Raw genomic sequence first — 16,759 nt, 5'->3', positions numbered from 1 at the left:
GGAAAGATGAAGAACAAGACCTCCCTGCAGGAACTGTTGTGAGGATGAGGTGAGATAGGCCCTGCATTCAGCAAGCATCTATTAAGCACCACTGTGGACCAGGCACCAGGCTAGGACATAAAAGGGAATGAAACAGACCTGACTCTTGTCTTCACAAAGCCTGGTAGTAGCAGGGGAGATGGGTGGGAAACATATCGAAAAGAATCAGAAAAATTCTAGAATCTGGTGAGTGCTGGGGGCTGAATGGGGCAAGGGCTGCAGAGAGAGCAGGTGGTGGGAGGTCTAGGGGCCACATTCCAGGGTAAGTCCCACAGGGCCTGACATGTGACAGGTGCTCAATCTATGAAGAGTGTCAGGACTGAAGCCCCTGAGAGCTCCCAGAGAGCAGCAGGAACCCCATGTATTTCAAGGCATCCACCTGGTCCTAAAAGGCAATTTCTGTTCTGTAGAGCAAGTGCCTAGAGCCCAGACTGAAAAGCCTCAGTTTCTAGAGAGACTCCATCCACCACTCCCCACCTATAGTGAAACCCCATGGTGCCAGAGGGATCTCTGGCAAAGAAACTAGGGACCCGCAAAAGCCACTGGGTGCTCCAGTCCTGGGGACCCACCTGTTCTGAGACCGACACAGCACAGCCCTGCTCCTGACACGGTTGGAGAAGGCGGATCTAAAGCATTGCAACGTGTAGATCCAGCACCCAGATGTCCTCAGGCAGCCAACCTAATTAATATGGACTGACGAGCGGTTAGTCTGAGTCACAGAGTATCGGGATAGTTTCTGTATCAGGAAGCACTAAAACGTTCCACCTGAATCCAGACTGAAGGTCCATGGGTGACCTGCTTCAACGAGCACATAAAAAACTGGAATCAGCCCCCAGGGTAAATCAAACCTCTCATGCCTTCTTCCACAGTGCCCCAGGAAGTTCTCAAAGACTTTCTAAGGCACTTGATATCCTCCTGGCTCCTAAAAAATAATGGGAAACACCCCCCTTCAACCATTTATAGTGCCCAGACATGGTTGGCCAACACTGTAGAAATGACATAATGTAAACTTCAGCTCACTCCCTGTTCCCCATTATTCGCTGTGGTGGGACCAAAATCAATGGGGACTTTCTATCGTCAGTTCAGACGGCAACCCAACACTTCAGCCATTTCCCCACTTGGTGCCCACAAAGGATACTCCATCAGAAACAGACAAGTCATCACACATTGAATCAGCCTCTATCTACTCTGCTGCAAAAATCCTCACCTACTGGCACATTGGTCTATATTTTTACAGTATGTGGACCCATTACCAGCAACCCAGCTTCACAAGAAGGGCTCTCCAGAAAGGATAATGCAGAAGACCACATGGCAACGTGAGAATCCATTCAGAAAATGTTCAATAACAAATGCCAAATATAAGATGCTAAGTGCCCACAACTCCAAGCATGTAAACATTTGTTATCCTGTGGGCAGGGACTGGAGGGGAACAAAGAGAAATCAGACAGCTGTTGGGGGTGGGAGCATCGGCAGAGAGGACCGGATCTTTGCTTGTTTCACTTCGTGTCTTAAAGATGCAATGTCTGGTGGCTTGTGGGTTTAAGGTCGGTTTCTCTGCAGACACAAAGGAGGGAGTGGGAGATGGAGAAAGAGGGAAGGAGAAATACAAACAGGTCTCAATGGAGTTACCTTTGGTTCTGGAAGCCCACACTTCAGCAAGCCCTCCTGGACCCAGCTCTGCCACTCCTGCTAAGGAACGAGGAAGCCTCTGGAAGCCAGGGTTCCTCAGTGCAGACAGGCCTGGCTCCAGGGTGGAGGATCTGGGCAGCTTCCCGGTGAATGCCATCACCACCATTCTGGTAGGAGGCTCCCCTTCCATGAGGAGCATCCCCACACCAGAAACTGTCTAGACCTGACACCACTCTCCCGGAGTCTGATGGAACAAGGCCGTGCCCCCACGCCCACCCCAAAAGCCACAGCAAGAGCCCAGAGCTCACTCCATCAGAGAGCAATTCAAAGAAGGACCACATTCGAGGAAACTAAAATATGACAGAAATGAACCTATCTATGGAACAAAAACAGAATCGTGGACCTAGAGAACAGACTTGTGGCTGCCAAGGTAGGGGCGGGGGGCGGGGAGACGGATGGATTGGGAGTTTGGGATTAGCAGATGCAAACTCGTGTATAGAGAATAGATAAACAATAAGGTCCTACTTTACAGCGCAGGGAACTTATATTCAATATCCGGTGGTAGACCATACTGGAAAAGAATGTACGTAACTGAGTCACCTCGCGGTACAGAAGTAGTTAACACAGCATTGTAAATCAACTATACTTCAGTAAAAAATTAATAATAATAATTAACAATAATAATAGAAAGGGCCACACTCAAGACTGAACCCCACAAACATTGTCCCCTGGGCTGGGCTTTCCAGGCACCCTGGCTGGGGAGGGTTGTGCTGCCTCCGCATTCCAGGAGGACTGCCCTCGGCAGGAAAGCTTCTTATTCACGCCCAAAGCTGGATTCCAACGGACAGGTGTGCTGCCCTCAGGCCCCAGATCCTCAACAGCAGGGAGGCTCCCTCTTCTCTCAAAACTAGGCTCATCTGTTCCCTCAGAAGCGTCTGCTGAGCACCCAGAGCCTGCCGGGCCTCACAGAGCAGGGTCCTCTCAATCCTTGTCTGAAACGGTCTTCGTTGGGCTGAAAAGTGTCCACCTTTCCCTCCAGAGTCTGCTCCATGGGGGCAACGATGCCCACCTGCATTGTCCCTGGTACTGCGACCAGGTGACCAAGGATGAGCGTCCAGCAGAGACCCCTGAGGCTGGCCTAGGAGGGCCTGCTGTTGCATTTTTGTACCACTTCCAAAGTTTTAAATCAGAAGCCAATTTTTGAAGATGCTAAACTATAGCTCAATGTCTAAAACAAACTTTTTAAGGTACCAGCTCTGTCTGGAGTAGGTTTCAGAGCCCCTCAGTCAGCCCCAGAGACACCTCTGAGGATGCAGTTTGAAAACCACCACACGATCCAAGGATGTTTAGAGGCGTCCTAGGTAGGGACCTATTTTGAATAAGCAAAAGTGAAAGTCGCTCAGTCTGTGTCCGACTCTTTGCGACCCCATGGACCATACAGTCCATGGAATTCTCCAGGGGACCTTCCCAACCCAGGGATCGAACCCGGGTCTCCCACACTGCAGGAGGATTCTTTGCAATCAGAGCCACCAGGGGAGCCCAAGAATACTAGAGTGGGGAGCCTATTCCTTCTCCAGGGGATCTTCCTGACCCAGGAATCGAACCGGGGTCTCCTGCACTGCAGACAGATTCTTTACCAGCTGAGCTACCAAAAACAGGGAAGCCCTGTTTTGAATAATATGCATGCAATTCCCAGTAGTATATCCTGTCCCTGAGTAGTCCTAAGAACGGGGGGAAATAATTCCTTGCATCTCTCTTCCATGTTCGGGGGACCTGCCCAGGCTGGGTCACGCCTTGATTGGGTGGTAATGAATTTCTCAGGGATGCTATTAGGCGAGGTTGTTTCCTGTACTCTTTCAAGGAATCTCTGACTCCTGTCCAACGCTCCAGGGTTTGGGGGTATTCCTGGTTCCCATGTCCCAGTGGAGGTCGTTAGTGGGGTCCTGTCAGGAAGCAGGCAGAGGAGCTGCTGGATAAAGATGCATCGATAAAGATGGCTGGAGACCCTGCAAATGGGGCTGCTGTGATTTCCGCCAAAGTCTGAGGCTGTGAAGAAAAGAGACCGCCACTGGGAAGACAGTCCTGCCCAGGACCAAAGGACAAATAGCTACCATTTAAAATTTCCAATACAGACTCCCACATATAGCCCCAAAGCCTCCCAATCTCCCTTCTCCACCTAGAAGCACCACCATTCTCAAAAGTGTGGTAACAGACGTAAGAATCTCCTTGATGTTGAAGAACTGGAGGAGGGGAGAGCCTGGGTAGTGCCAGGAACGGCACCTCATTCCAAGAGCTACAGACACTCAACAAAGCATCACTCAGCAGTGGAACTGAGAAGCCTTGCTTTAAGAACTACACGAGAGCAGTGTGATAGAACATAAAGAGAATAGCTTTTAATTAGAAGATCAATTAACTGTTTTTAAAATATGTACCAATAGTTCACTCTCTTATAGTTAAGATTTCACTTCAGTTCATGGCTAATCAAGAACTACACCAGCATCAACTATTTTCTCAAGTCGAATGAGAGTCTGTAGCCCAAGATGCTGAGAAGGTCCTGATTCCATCACCAAACTGCTATGTGACCCGGGTTAAGTAATCATCTGTCTGTCTCAATGCCTCAATATTTCCCCCCAGGAAATAAGACGACTGGAAAAGCCAACTGCATAAATCCCTCCCAATTCTGATTCTAAGCATCTAAGTTGGCCATCTCCCCTGCCAATGACAGAAATATTAACAAATTCCAATATGACTGGGGTTTGGTTTGCTGAGTCCCAAACAGTTCAAAACTTTGCGTCTTTCCTGGGTCCATTGTTTTTGATATCGATTCCCTTTAGAGGTTGAGAGTGAGGACTTGGCCCATCCAGGGCTGTGCAGGTACAGATGTCACTAGAGGAAAAGTCATAGCAAAGTTCCCCAAATACTCGGCTAGCAAACTTCCAAGACAGCCTGACAGGTAGAGGAAATAAGACTTTGACTCCCAACCTACCTCCTACCAGTAAATTCCCCTCCCAAAACAGGTGTCAGATCTTCCTTGGAGTATTGGTTGGAGATTTAGGTCCTATCCCCACAAACCAGCACCCAAGAGATTGCATCAACAATCACAATAGAAGAAAGTGTCTCAGGATAGCTATGTAAGGAATACAGATGCTCTGACCTCCTTGCTCAAAGCCTGGAAAGATGTCAACCCTAACGGGATAGCATGGATGCCACATTCCAGGGAATACACATACCCCCATTCTCCTACCCCTCACACCCCATATATCCCAGACACATAAACACAGTTGACTCGTGAAATCTTAAATCGCTCCCAGAAACTGTGGCCTTGTCCACCTTCTCTGAGGCAGCTGGTAAACAGAACACAGGGCCATCGTCAGGTCTAGCTAAAACTGCTCACAGCCACTCTCCTACCCAGAGAAGCAGAGGCCAAGTGCAGAGGCGGAACCAGGTCCCTTTCTGCAGGCGCACTTCTTGGCTTCTGAAATTCTCCCCATCCCATCGTTAGCCCTGCCTCAGAGCTCACTCCTTCACGCAGCTTTCCACACTTAAGCTGCTTAACTTTGCACTAATAACCTCTTAATTGCTAGGTTTCCAAAAGGCCTTCCAGAAATCCAGGGTGCAGACCCACCCACTTAGGGGTCACGGACCACAAACAGCAGTTTTGGGGAGCAAGGACAGGGTACCTCCACCTAACTCCTGCTTGCCGCAAAGCTGTTGCTTTTATTTTTAATTTTATTGAAGAGGGTACCCAAGACACCACAATAAAATGACATTAACTGTAAAATTACATTATTAATTCTTTAATCTCACTTGAGGCTTCAAGCTGTTGCTATGTCCAATTACCCGTATAACCACCTGTCAGAATCCCAGTGCTATTTAACATTACCTCCAGGACAGCGGTGGGCCCGATGGTCCGTCAGGTCTGCCAGAGACTCAAAGTCCTGCTGACAGTGATCGCAGGTGTAAATTGACTCATCCTCCATGTCTTCATCGTCCTCATTTCTCTCCTCTTGACTTGTCACGCTGTTCCTGTCTTCCAGCGCACGGCTGGTTTTTCGATCACACTCTGGCTCTCCTTCTAGGCCTCCTGCCAACAGGAAGAATACAGTCCATGTCAGCTGACGGGGTCTGGGGAAAGCATTGTAAAAGAAATCGCCCCGCATTTATGAAGATACATTTAATTACTCTACCTCCCAGGGTCCATTATCCTTGACACCTCTCAGTATATTAATATATGGGTTTTTGTAGCATGTGGTGCCATAATTCTCAGCTAGCTTATTTAATTCTTGGTGCAAATCTTCTAGAAGGATTTCCTGTCATCTTCCCTCTGTGCGTGGATGCTGGGGGTCGTGACCCGTTAGGGAGGTGAAAATGCCTTAGCATTTTGTCTCCTAAAAACTCAATTCTCTCACACACCTCTCTAGTGTTTTGATCAGCTATTCCTAATGCACAAACTTTAAGTTTCCCCTAAAGCCTTGTGGTTTAAAGCTGAGAGATCTCTTAGCCAGACTAACCCTCCACACAACATGCCTCTCAATGTGGTGAGAGGTTGGCTTAGTTCTTTGTAAAGATGTCCTGATTCTGAAATCAAAGAAGCACATGTGTTTGCAGGACCAAGGACAGTTAAATCACTGCTTAAAAGGCACCTGAGCCCTCACTTGCACCCCAGTATCAGCCTAGAGAGTGAGATCCAGCCTTGGAATCATTTGACCAACTTCTTTAAAATAAAATACCAAGTCTATGCTTAGCACCATGCAAACCAGTGGATAAACTGTACAGAAAACTGAACTCATGATTAATGATCATGACAATGATGCTTTGGGTTTGCATAGAATTCTGTGCATTTTCAAAGTCACAAATACACACATGTAGCCCCATTTCACAGTCTTACATGTCCCAGAGCTAAAGGGGGCTCAGGTGGTCATCTGGCGCCACTCTGGCACTGCCCCTCCCCTGCAGAGAGGGGCAGCTTTGTTACTCCCCTTTCACAGGTAAGGCACCTGCCTCCAGCCAGGGGGCTGTACCATGCCTAGCCCCAGACAGATGTTGACCTTGACATCCTGACTCCTAACCAGTGCACTTCCCCACGGAGCAAAGTCTCAATCTGAGAGAGAAACAGGACCCAACAAGAACTTGTAAATCAAAGTGCAAAAAAATCCATGGCAAATATTACATACAAAATATATCAGTCATCCCAATAAATGTCAGTGGATTAAACTTGCCCATTAAAATACAGAGACTTGGAATCGAAAATCAAAGTGCCTGTCATCTCTTCCCACAGTCTGTCCTGGGAAACAGATCAACCTGTGTGGAAACTAGCACTTATTTAAACTAAAGAGAGAAATCTCTACTACATGTAAAGTCACTGATGCAAACATACACTCATATGCAAAGGTGTGTGTGTGTATGTGTGCATGTGTATGTATGTGTGCCTGCATGAGTGTGTGTGTGTATTGCCCATAACATCACAGTAACAGAAAAAGCCTTCGGCACACAGCCTGTAAACCCCCAAGGACTGGTCGCCAAAGGAAGAAAGAGGAACAAAGCAAAGAATGCATTCGATTTGAGGTGGAAGCCACGGTCCTACAAATATTTCAATTTAGAAACAGATAATGTTATAAGGGCTCCGATTCTCCCGTCCGCACAGAACGCGCACTCCCAAGCACCCGACATCAAGAACCTACAAACACAAATCAGCTCATTGGAGAGCCAGCTGCCGCCTTCCGTGGCGGGGAACGTGGCGTGACACGCCGCTTGGAGCTGCGCAGAGGCAGTAAAAATCAATGTTTCCATTTGTGGCCCATCAAAACATCTCTCTTCTTACCAATTAAGGGATGTACAATTTTTAGGTCCTTTTATTATCAGAACACGCCAACTCCCAGCAATACAGAAATCCCATTAAAAGCCAGGCAGCATATTTATCTCAGGAAATCTGATCTGCTGCTGCGGCGACGGCAAGAAATAGAAAGCAAAGAAATGAGAAATATCATTTGGAGCCTTCAATATTATAAGTCATCACACAGCCATGGTTACACAGTCAAGCGCCCGGCTCTGAAATTCCTAGTTTACAGTCTCTTCCTTTAACAAAAAAAAATGTTCTGAAGGGGGAAAAAAAGAACCATAATTCCCACTTTATCTACTACACCAAGTCTCCAGATAATAAGTTACGTTCAGCACCACGCCAGTGCTACTTTACTTAACACACAGTTTAATAGACATATTTAAATTATCCCCTTGTTATATTTTTTTTGCCATATTTACTTGGCAGCACTTTCCATAATAGCTCATCTAATCCACAACTGGAACCACAAACATTACAATGCATTTGATCTCTTTAAATCTGGTACATCCTGTTGACTCAGGAGCAGATAAATCAGAATGTCAACTCGTGGGTTTTTATAAGGCAAAAACCCATAAAGTCATCCAAGAGTATAAATCTGTTTTAAGGAACTGTCACCTCCCCGCCGCTGTCTCCTAAATGGGAAGGCAAGGCGGCCACATGGAAAGGGGCAGGAGACGGGAGGTGGGCGACATGGGGACCCCATACCCTGAGGTCCCGGGGGTCACAAAGCCTGAAGTACTGTTAGAAGAGGGACTTCCCTGGACACCCAGTCCCCGGGGGCCCCTCTGCTGCGTCAACAGAACCAAGACCTCGAGAGCAGGAAGCCCTCCATCCTGCTCGAAGGTTTACTCTGTAAGGCAATCTCGTGTGACCCAGCCTCTGAGCCTCACGATCGGGAAAAATGGTGTTATTTTTCCAGCTTTCCTCAGAAAACTGAGGCTCTGAGAGGCCACCCAGAGCCACATAAGAGATTGAACCTACAAGTTCCAACATGGAGTCACTCGCCCTTCTCCAGGCCTGGACCCCAGACGCCCAAGGCCAAAAGACCAGAGCGCTGAGGTGCCAGTGTCCCTGGGGCACCCTCTGGGTCTCTTCTTCCCAGACCCACCCTCAGCGGCTGCTCAGTGAGCCCCTGGGGCCATCAGGAGCGCACCTTCCCCGCTCCCCTGACCCGGCTCTGGCTCCTCGGGCTTGGCCCTGCTGGCCCACGTCCCTCCCTCATCCAGCCAGAGTCCCCCGAGGGTCCTGACTGAGAGCGCATGGGGACACAGAGCCCAGCAGCTGCCACCAGCCCTCCCGAGCCCCGACCCCAAAGGCTGCCCCGAGTTTCCATCGTGGAAACCTTGAGCCTAAACTACAGTTCACCCCAGGTACCTGCAACCACCAGGGCCCCCAAAACGAGGTCAGTAGAGCTCATTTCTCCCCCCACTCCAGGGCTGGGAAGGACTTCACGAAAAATGGGCTGCTGGGGCCTTTCCCTCCAGCTTCACCCAAGTTCTCCAGGGGACAGCCAAGGAAGGCCTAAACTAAACAATTTCCAACAAGGCCCACTCCCCAGGGCCACGAGCTCGGGACAGGAAACAATCAGCACCAAGCAGGCCGCCTTTCCATCCATTAACAAAGCTCCCGACCTACCGGGCCACACACTGCACCTCAGCTAACTCACAAGTGGGTGTTTTCCTGTGTGCACACCACCATCTTTCTGCCCAGGGGTCCACCCAGAGCAGCGAGCATCACCAGCCGACCTAGTGCCCTATGAACTGGGCACCATCACAGCCCCATCTTCCAGCTGAGGAAACTGGCACTCTGAGTGGTGACGATGCTTCACCAAGGCCACCGGGGCAGATTTCAAAGACAGCTGTTATTGCTGTTGTTCAGTCGCTAAGTCACGTCCAACTCTTTGCAACTCCATGGACTTTCCAGTGAGTCAGTTCTTCACATCAGGTGTCCAAACTATTGGAGCTTCAGCTTCAGCATCAGTCCTTCCAATGAATATTCAGGGTTGGCTTGATCTCCGTGCTATCCAAGAGACTCTCAAGAGTCTTCTCCAGCTGGGCCTGACTCTTAACCACTCTGCTACATGGTCTCCCCACAGCAGAGCCTCAGTGGAAAAGTGAGTCTCAAGAGTCAAGGAACCGTCCGACCCTCCACAGTCACCTGAAGGGTGCTGTCGGCGGCCCCCAAGGCCCAGCAAAGGTTCTGGTTGTCTCCACTTGTCTCCACAGCCACACAGACCTTTGTTCCATCCCTTAGCTTCAAGTGTATTTACCCAAGGGCTTCACACTCCTGCTCCGCTGTAACCCTTCATCCACCTTCACTCACTCACTGAGTATCAAGGCCACTCAGATCCCCATCATAAGTTCCCCAAGGTCCCCTTACCTTCACTGTCAGCACACTTAGCTCCAAGTTCTCCCACAGGCTGAGTTTTCACTCTCCGCCTCCCACGGCAGCCACACTTGTCCTGGATGGCAGCAACGACTCCCATCCCATGTGCTACTGTGGAGGAAGACCTTGCCCTCTCTCATCAAAAAGAGGGACCCAGGGCTTCCCCGGTGACTCAGCGGGAAAGAATCCGCCTGCCGATGCAGGAGACACGGGTTCAGTCCCTGATCCGGGAAGACCCCACATGCCGCGGAGCAACTACTGAGCCTGTGCCCTACAGCCCAGGAGTCACAATTACCAAAGGCCACATGCCCCAGAGCCCGTGCTCTGCAACAAGAGAAGCCACTGCAATGAGAAGCCCACGCACCCCAACTAGAGTGGCCCCCACTGGCCGCACCAGAAGTCCATGCAGCACTTAGCACAGCCAAAAATAAATAAACAAGAGTTAAAAGAAGAGGGATCGACGCCCCCTCCCACCCCACAATTCCCCTCTGGCCTGGCTGGCCTTGGTGACTCCTTCCAATGCTACAAACTAGAATGCAGCCTCCCCTGGGTCTCCTGGGACACAACCCCTGAGAACCCAGCTGCCCTATTATGAGAAGCCGAAGCCACATAAAGAAAGGGTGGGTGCTCCAAGCTGCCAGCACCCCCGCCAGCCCCGGGAATGAAGCATCTTGGACACCTAGCCCAGACAATCCTTCAGAAGGCAGCAGCCCCAAGAGCCACGTGACCACAACAATATAAGAACTCTTCTAAGTGAAAGCACCAGCTGAGTCCAGTCTCCCACAGAACTGTGTGCAGTAATAACTGCTGCTTTAGGTCACTGAGTTTTGGGGTACCTCGTTACATACCATTGATAGCTGCAATGTGTCCCCATAAGCTCACGAGGGCAGGAGCTCTGTTTGTTTTGCTGGGTACTGGCTCCCCAGCCCCTAGTACAGACACATAGTAGGTGCTCAGTAAATGGTGAATGAATGAATGAATTGATCTCAAAGAAACAAGACTCTGAACGTCAATATGGATAGAAGCAAGGGAAGAGTAAGTGGTTACAAGGCTGTTTATTGTGTGGTAAGTATTGAGTTCAACCATATGAAGTTGCCGTCTTTGTGGGTCAAAAATGCCAAATACTGGCAATCTTAAATGGTTCAACCTAACATATGATGGGGCCAATCTGTTCTGCCAACTTCTTCAAAGCAGGAAGAAGAAGGTACACCTACACGGGCTAATCCCTCCTACACCACACCAGAGTACCTGAGTCCCAGATATGGGCTTGGGGAACCTTCTATAAGCAAAGAGTGGCAATAACAAAACACTCCACCCTTTACTGCCTATGATGAGAGAATAGTGCATTTCCCCACCAAAGCCAGATGCTGCCTCCCCTGGCACCCGGAGTGATGCTGGTCACCTCAGGTACCTTCTACCTTACATCCTCCCATCCCATCATCACAGTAAGCCTATGGGGGAGATACAGTTAATATCTCCCCTCTCCAGAGGGGGAAGCCAAGGCTCAGGACCACACACAATCATGTACACTGGGAAGGGCAGAGCCTGGAATTGAACTCACGTCTTCTGCCTATAATCTTGACTCTTAACCACTACACGGGAGGGGAAAAAAGAGAATGCCTGTGAAAGGGCTGAGCAGGGGACAGCTGGCTGAGTCCACTGCCAGAGAAAGGGAAAGGGGAGAGGCCCCGGGGGGCAGGCTGCCCACAGGCTGCCAGGTCTGGGAACAGGACATTTCCTACCTGCTCAGCCAGGCTTCTCGAGCTCATGAGTCAGGACTGTCAGGGCCTCGGCGCTCCCCAGGGCCAGCTGAGAGAGGCTCAGCCTGAGAACACCCGTGAGGGTCTCTTCCCTCTGGCCCCAGTCCCCTCCAGCACGAGAGTCAGAAAGAACCTCATCTCCTTCCTGGGACTGACCGTGGGGAACAACCCGCCATCAAGGGTCTTGGGCACCCTGAAAACCAACCAGGGACCACTGAGGGCCCCGCCTCTGGGGTCCCAGGGCTGAGGATCTGCCCAGTGAGGCAGAAGGCCAGGAGCAGCCCCCACACGCCCAGGATACAGAAAACAAGGGAAGAATAAGAGAGCCATGAGATACTCCAGAAGCTACAATCACACCCGTTCATCTGTGCTCTCCTTCATTCACCCGAGACGCACTGATTAGGCACCCACTGTGGGCCAGGCATAACAAAAGTGTGTTTGCAACAACGTACAGGCTCCTTCATCTCAGTGGCCTCAAAGCCATACAAGGCCTGGCACAGAAAAGATAGTTAATCAACATGAGGTGGGTGAAAGAGTGCCCAGTGAAGAAATAATATGCCCCAGGGGTGGCATAGGTATAGGTGGTTAAGTGCCTGGGCTGGGGTCACTTAGCACCCCGGGTTCCAGTCTTAACTCTAGGACCACCCACTTCACCCCATGAGTGACTCTGACTCTGTCACTTGTCCCATCCAAGGCTGAGTCCCTATGTGTCAGCAAGCCTGATCGTGACGGACACGGTCCTCTCCTGCTTCACAAGGTGGAGATGAACGAACGGCCATTGATTCGAGAAGACTTGTGCCTACAGTTACACACAGATACAGGTAAGCCAAGAGCCCTGCGGGGTTCTGAGGAGCGCAGGGGAGGCTGGAGCAGATGGGCAGAGGAAGACGTAGACAAAACCGCAAGACAAGGGTGCCGGGAAGGGGCAGAGAGGGATGTGAGGGCCAGGATGGTGCCCCAGGAGAGTGGGAGGTGGAGAGTCATCCCTGGAGGCCAGCCTGCCCATCTCCTAACCCAGGAGATGGCAACACCCATCTCTGCAGATATCAGCAGACGGTGAATTCTAGGCATGTCCAGGGCTTGACGAGAGAACGCAGCCATACAGGGAGCACCAGGAGCGCCACGTGCAGAGGAGTCAGCAGGGTGGAGGGAACCACGCTGTTCCTGCAGAAAGATGGTTAGGAAGCAACGACACCCACGAGCAGCAGACAGCTGGAGTCACGTTCCAGGGCCTGGTGGGATGATAGAGAAACAGTAGAAAGAATTCCAGACTTTGGAGCCAGCTTGTCTGGGTTGAAATCCACAGGCATCACTTCATAGCTGGGAGACCTTGGATAAGTCACTTGCCCTCTGAGAAAAATGGTAATGATGTTAAACTGTTTTAATGAGATAGTATATACAAAGCCGGACACCCAGGTCACAAGGAAGCTTGCGAAAACAGTAGACACTGTTACTGTCTTATTTTGCCGTCATCATTCAAACACAGGCAGCGCCACTGCTCAGACAGGAGGGTGGAGACACCATGCCACACGAGACTCTGGAAGGAGACCTCACAGGCTCCCGAGGCTGGAGAATGTCAGGGGACATGCCCCATGCAAGGCACAGAAATGCCCAAAAGAATCCACTGCACCAGGAGAGGAAAGTACAGGCCTTGAGTTCAGGCTCCCCCACTCCACGCTGTGTGCCCCTGACTAAATGACAAGCCCACCTCCTCCAGGAAACAGCGTGATCTCTGCCGAGGGTCTGCCCCGGAGCCAGGCAACGTGTACGTGTTTACAATTCACAAGCCTGCTTGTCCTGCGCTCTCCCCCTGTACGCCGTTCGGGAGCCTCCAGACAGACTTCACAGTCCAGGCAGGTGTCTACCACTTCCAAAGTGTTTATCCTGGAGCAACGTTTTCCTTTAATAGCGAATGCAGGCTCCGTCCTATCAGCCTGTATGTTTCCTACAAACAGTTTCCCCGGCAGCATGTTTCCTGAGGGCCAGCGTGGGAGGAAGCACTTTCGGAACCTGGGCACCAGGTCAAACCCCTGGCTGAACCTCAGCTCGGCGCTCGGGCCTGGCTTGTAGAGAAGGACACGTCTCCGTGAACACTTTCTCACGCACGCCTGGGCGGGTGGGACGAAGAAACAGAGGAACTGGGCCGGGGCTGGGCAAGGAGCCTGCCAACCCCAATTAGACACTCTGCTTGTGCATCCGCTGCTGGCCCCAAATTCCACAAGGCAGCCACTATTTATCTTCAGGTTTAAAATATTTGCAGTGCAGGCAGCAGGGTAACATTTAACACTCAGCCTAAAGGGTCCCCTTGGCAGCAGAGCTGTAGGCAAATATTTTAACACATAATTTGCTGTCCAAGTTCCACTTCTTAAATAAGGAAGCAACTTCCACAAGCTGTCTTGGGGGTTCGGGGGGAGTGCCTATCACTCCCTGGTCAGTGTTGATGGCCCTGTGGGTGGGATTTCAAAGCCACGGTCAGTCAGACACCGAACATGAGGCTGCATCACACAAGCCTCGCCAGGATGGCCCATCCTGGCTGATGAAGCCAGACAGGGTACAGGGCCCCCCTCTCCGCAGGCCCGTGGTTGACCAGGAAGATGACAAGAACCTTCCAGAGAACGTCTCTCTAGTGGACGGGAATTCTAGAAGCCGAGGCCAAAGTGTGATGGCAAAACGTAATAGCACTCACTTTTCTCAGACCAGACCTTCCGATTAATTTGCATCCTTCACCCCTTGACCCGTGTCCCCATAAGGGAGATATAACATTAGACCTTTTTCATAGAGGCCAAAACCAAGGCTAAGATGGCTCAGGCAGCTCACTCAGTCACTCAGATTGTGAGTGGACCTGAGCTCACAACTCCAAGGCCCCCACCTTCACACAAAACGAGTAGAATGGGCTGAGGGGTTCTAGGGGGAGACTCTGCACCCACCCAAGGAGATGGTCCCCGCTCAAATCATCTACAAAATCACCATACAGAAAAGTGCGGCTCAGTACAGACGTTATTTGTTCTCTTTCAAAAGAAGAAAGAAATCCCTATTTTTCCTGTGACGTTTCTGGGCTTTTGAATGTTGACTTCAAATTTTAAGAAATAAGGTATGGACGAAACAATAGGCCTTGGAGGGCTGCAGGTAACCTGCGGGGGGGGGGGGGGGGGGGGATCTTTGCCGCAGGACATACCCAGCAAGAGTCTCTGGGGCCCCTTACCAGACAGGCAGTTTAGCTGTGCAATAATGGAAGTGCCCCTTCTTTGGAGATTTAGGGCTGGGTTCAAGTTCCTCCCTGCATGACTCTCATTGCTTACACATCTAGGCCTTGTTTTCCTTGCCTAGAAAATGAAGAGAATTTCACTCCCTGACGTTCAGATTGGAAAAGCTCCCTCTGAGGACTGTATTCAGGGGACCTTGGCCCAGGTCTCTGCCACCCGGGCCGTGGTGAGCAGTAAGGTCCCTCCAGACTGGAGCCATTATCAGACACAAATCCTCCACATCTTCAGTCAGTCAACGAACATTCTTCTGAGCACCTACTATGTGCTAGCCACTGCTCCAGGTGCTGTGGATGCACCCAAGAACAAAGCGACGTTGTTCATGCTGCTGAGGCTGACATTGGTTACGAGCACCTTGCCGTGTGTGGGCAAATGCTGCGGAACAAAAGCATGATGCTCCCCTCCCAAGCGCCCAGCTCCAGCCACAAAGGCAGAGAGAGACGGAAGCTTTCTCCGCGCCTGGCTCCCAACTACGATGGGTAACGAAGGAGCGGAAAGAATAGATGACGGACGGGAGGGAGGGAAAGCGGGAGGGGGGGACAGAAGCAAACACCCCCATCAAAAAGGGGAAAAAATATATATTTTTCTAGGCAGTCCTGAACAGTGTCGCTCCTCTGAGCCTCACGATCTTAATAAAACTGATCTCGCCGCATGCAGTAATGAAGAACAGTTGGACAAAGCCACCCTGGAACCATGAAAATTGGACGCTGTTACCGCCTCGTGACCTCCTGAGGCTGTGACCACTCTGCCCTCTCCTTGACGTCATGTTCTGTCTCCGACGGCCGCTGGGAAGGAGAAGATGGAGACGCGAGCCGGAGGTAGGCAGGGGAGGGAGGCCGTGGGGCGGCGTGGGGAGCGCGATAAATCCAGCTCATTTGTGGCCAGCGCCGGGGCCTGGCGCTCCTAATTGCCCCTGGTCCAGGAGCAGAACTCAAGGTGAGGATGCTGGGGCAGGTCACCCCTGGAGGGCCATGGCAGAAAGAGGAGGCCTGTGAGGGTGGAGAAGGGGGGCCGGGACCGAAGCGTACCCCCAGGACAGGGCTGAGTAAGAGTGGCTCAGGGTCAAAGGCAAACACACACAGCGCAGACGGAGGCCACAGCCCCCGGGGCCATGCCAGGGTCGCTCGGGATGCCGGCAGGGCCCACCCTCTCCGGCCTCCTGGCTCCATCTGCCCATGAAGGCCTGGGCCATGGAGCAGCTCTTTTTAAAGCAGGGCACTTCAGTGTCTCCTCGCCGGGCCAGGGGCAGGCCCGAGGGCAGAATGCCAAGGGTCACCTCCACACCAAGGAAGCCCTCCTCTGCGGTAGACCCTGGGGTCCCACAGAGCAAGAAGTGGGCAAAAGTCCACCCCCATAACAGCTCCTCACCGCCCAGGGCTCAGCCCAGCGAACCTTCACCCCGACAGCTTGGCCCCACATGCGTTCTGGGTGCCCGCCAGGCACCCCTTTTTCTCACTCTCAGCAAAGCAGTCCTGGTCCTTCTCTCTGAGGACACCCCATCTCCCCAGGGCCAGTGAGCAGGCTCCGGGCAGGCAGGATCAGCATTGGTTTTGCTCATCCCGCTCCCTTCCCCCACCGAGCCCTCAGCACAGAGCCTGGCACACAACAGGTGCTCAATAAATGTCTGTGAGCCCAGCGGTCTGAAACGGCCCTTCCCACCCTCGCACTTAAAGGTCCAGCCATGGGTCTGGACATCTCTGGGCAAACTGGAGACAGTGGGAACAAAGACAGGAAGCCGGCCCAGGGCCCTGGGAGTGGGAAGGACTCGCTGCCCTTGGTCCTCAGGAGCCGCTGCTGGAACCCTCCAGCCCAGGGTCTCCGGGTCCAGCCACCCCCCCGCACCCAGG

The 16,759-nt window shown here is 51.6% G+C and overlaps 1 protein-coding gene across 2 annotated transcripts in view; it reads right to left on the bottom strand.

Moving 5' to 3' along the window:
• ZNF423 (zinc finger protein 423) overlaps window positions 1-16,759 on the bottom strand; it is a 343,209-nt gene that overhangs the window by 230,376 nt on the left and 96,074 nt on the right. For both annotated transcript variants that reach the window (XM_070451337.1, XM_070451338.1), the window contains one exon: window positions 5,552-5,752. In XM_070451337.1, coding sequence (XP_070307438.1) covers window positions 5,552-5,752 — 201 coding nt within the window. The remainder of the gene's footprint in view (window positions 1-5,551; window positions 5,753-16,759) is intronic.

The sequence above is a fragment of the Odocoileus virginianus genome, chromosome 20 (assembly GCF_023699985.2).
Source record: "Odocoileus virginianus isolate 20LAN1187 ecotype Illinois chromosome 20, Ovbor_1.2, whole genome shotgun sequence".
NCBI classification, from domain to species: Eukaryota; Metazoa; Chordata; class Mammalia; order Artiodactyla; family Cervidae; genus Odocoileus; species Odocoileus virginianus.
The sequence above is the reverse complement of the archived record's forward strand: the minus strand, read 5'-3'. Positions and strand labels throughout refer to the sequence as shown.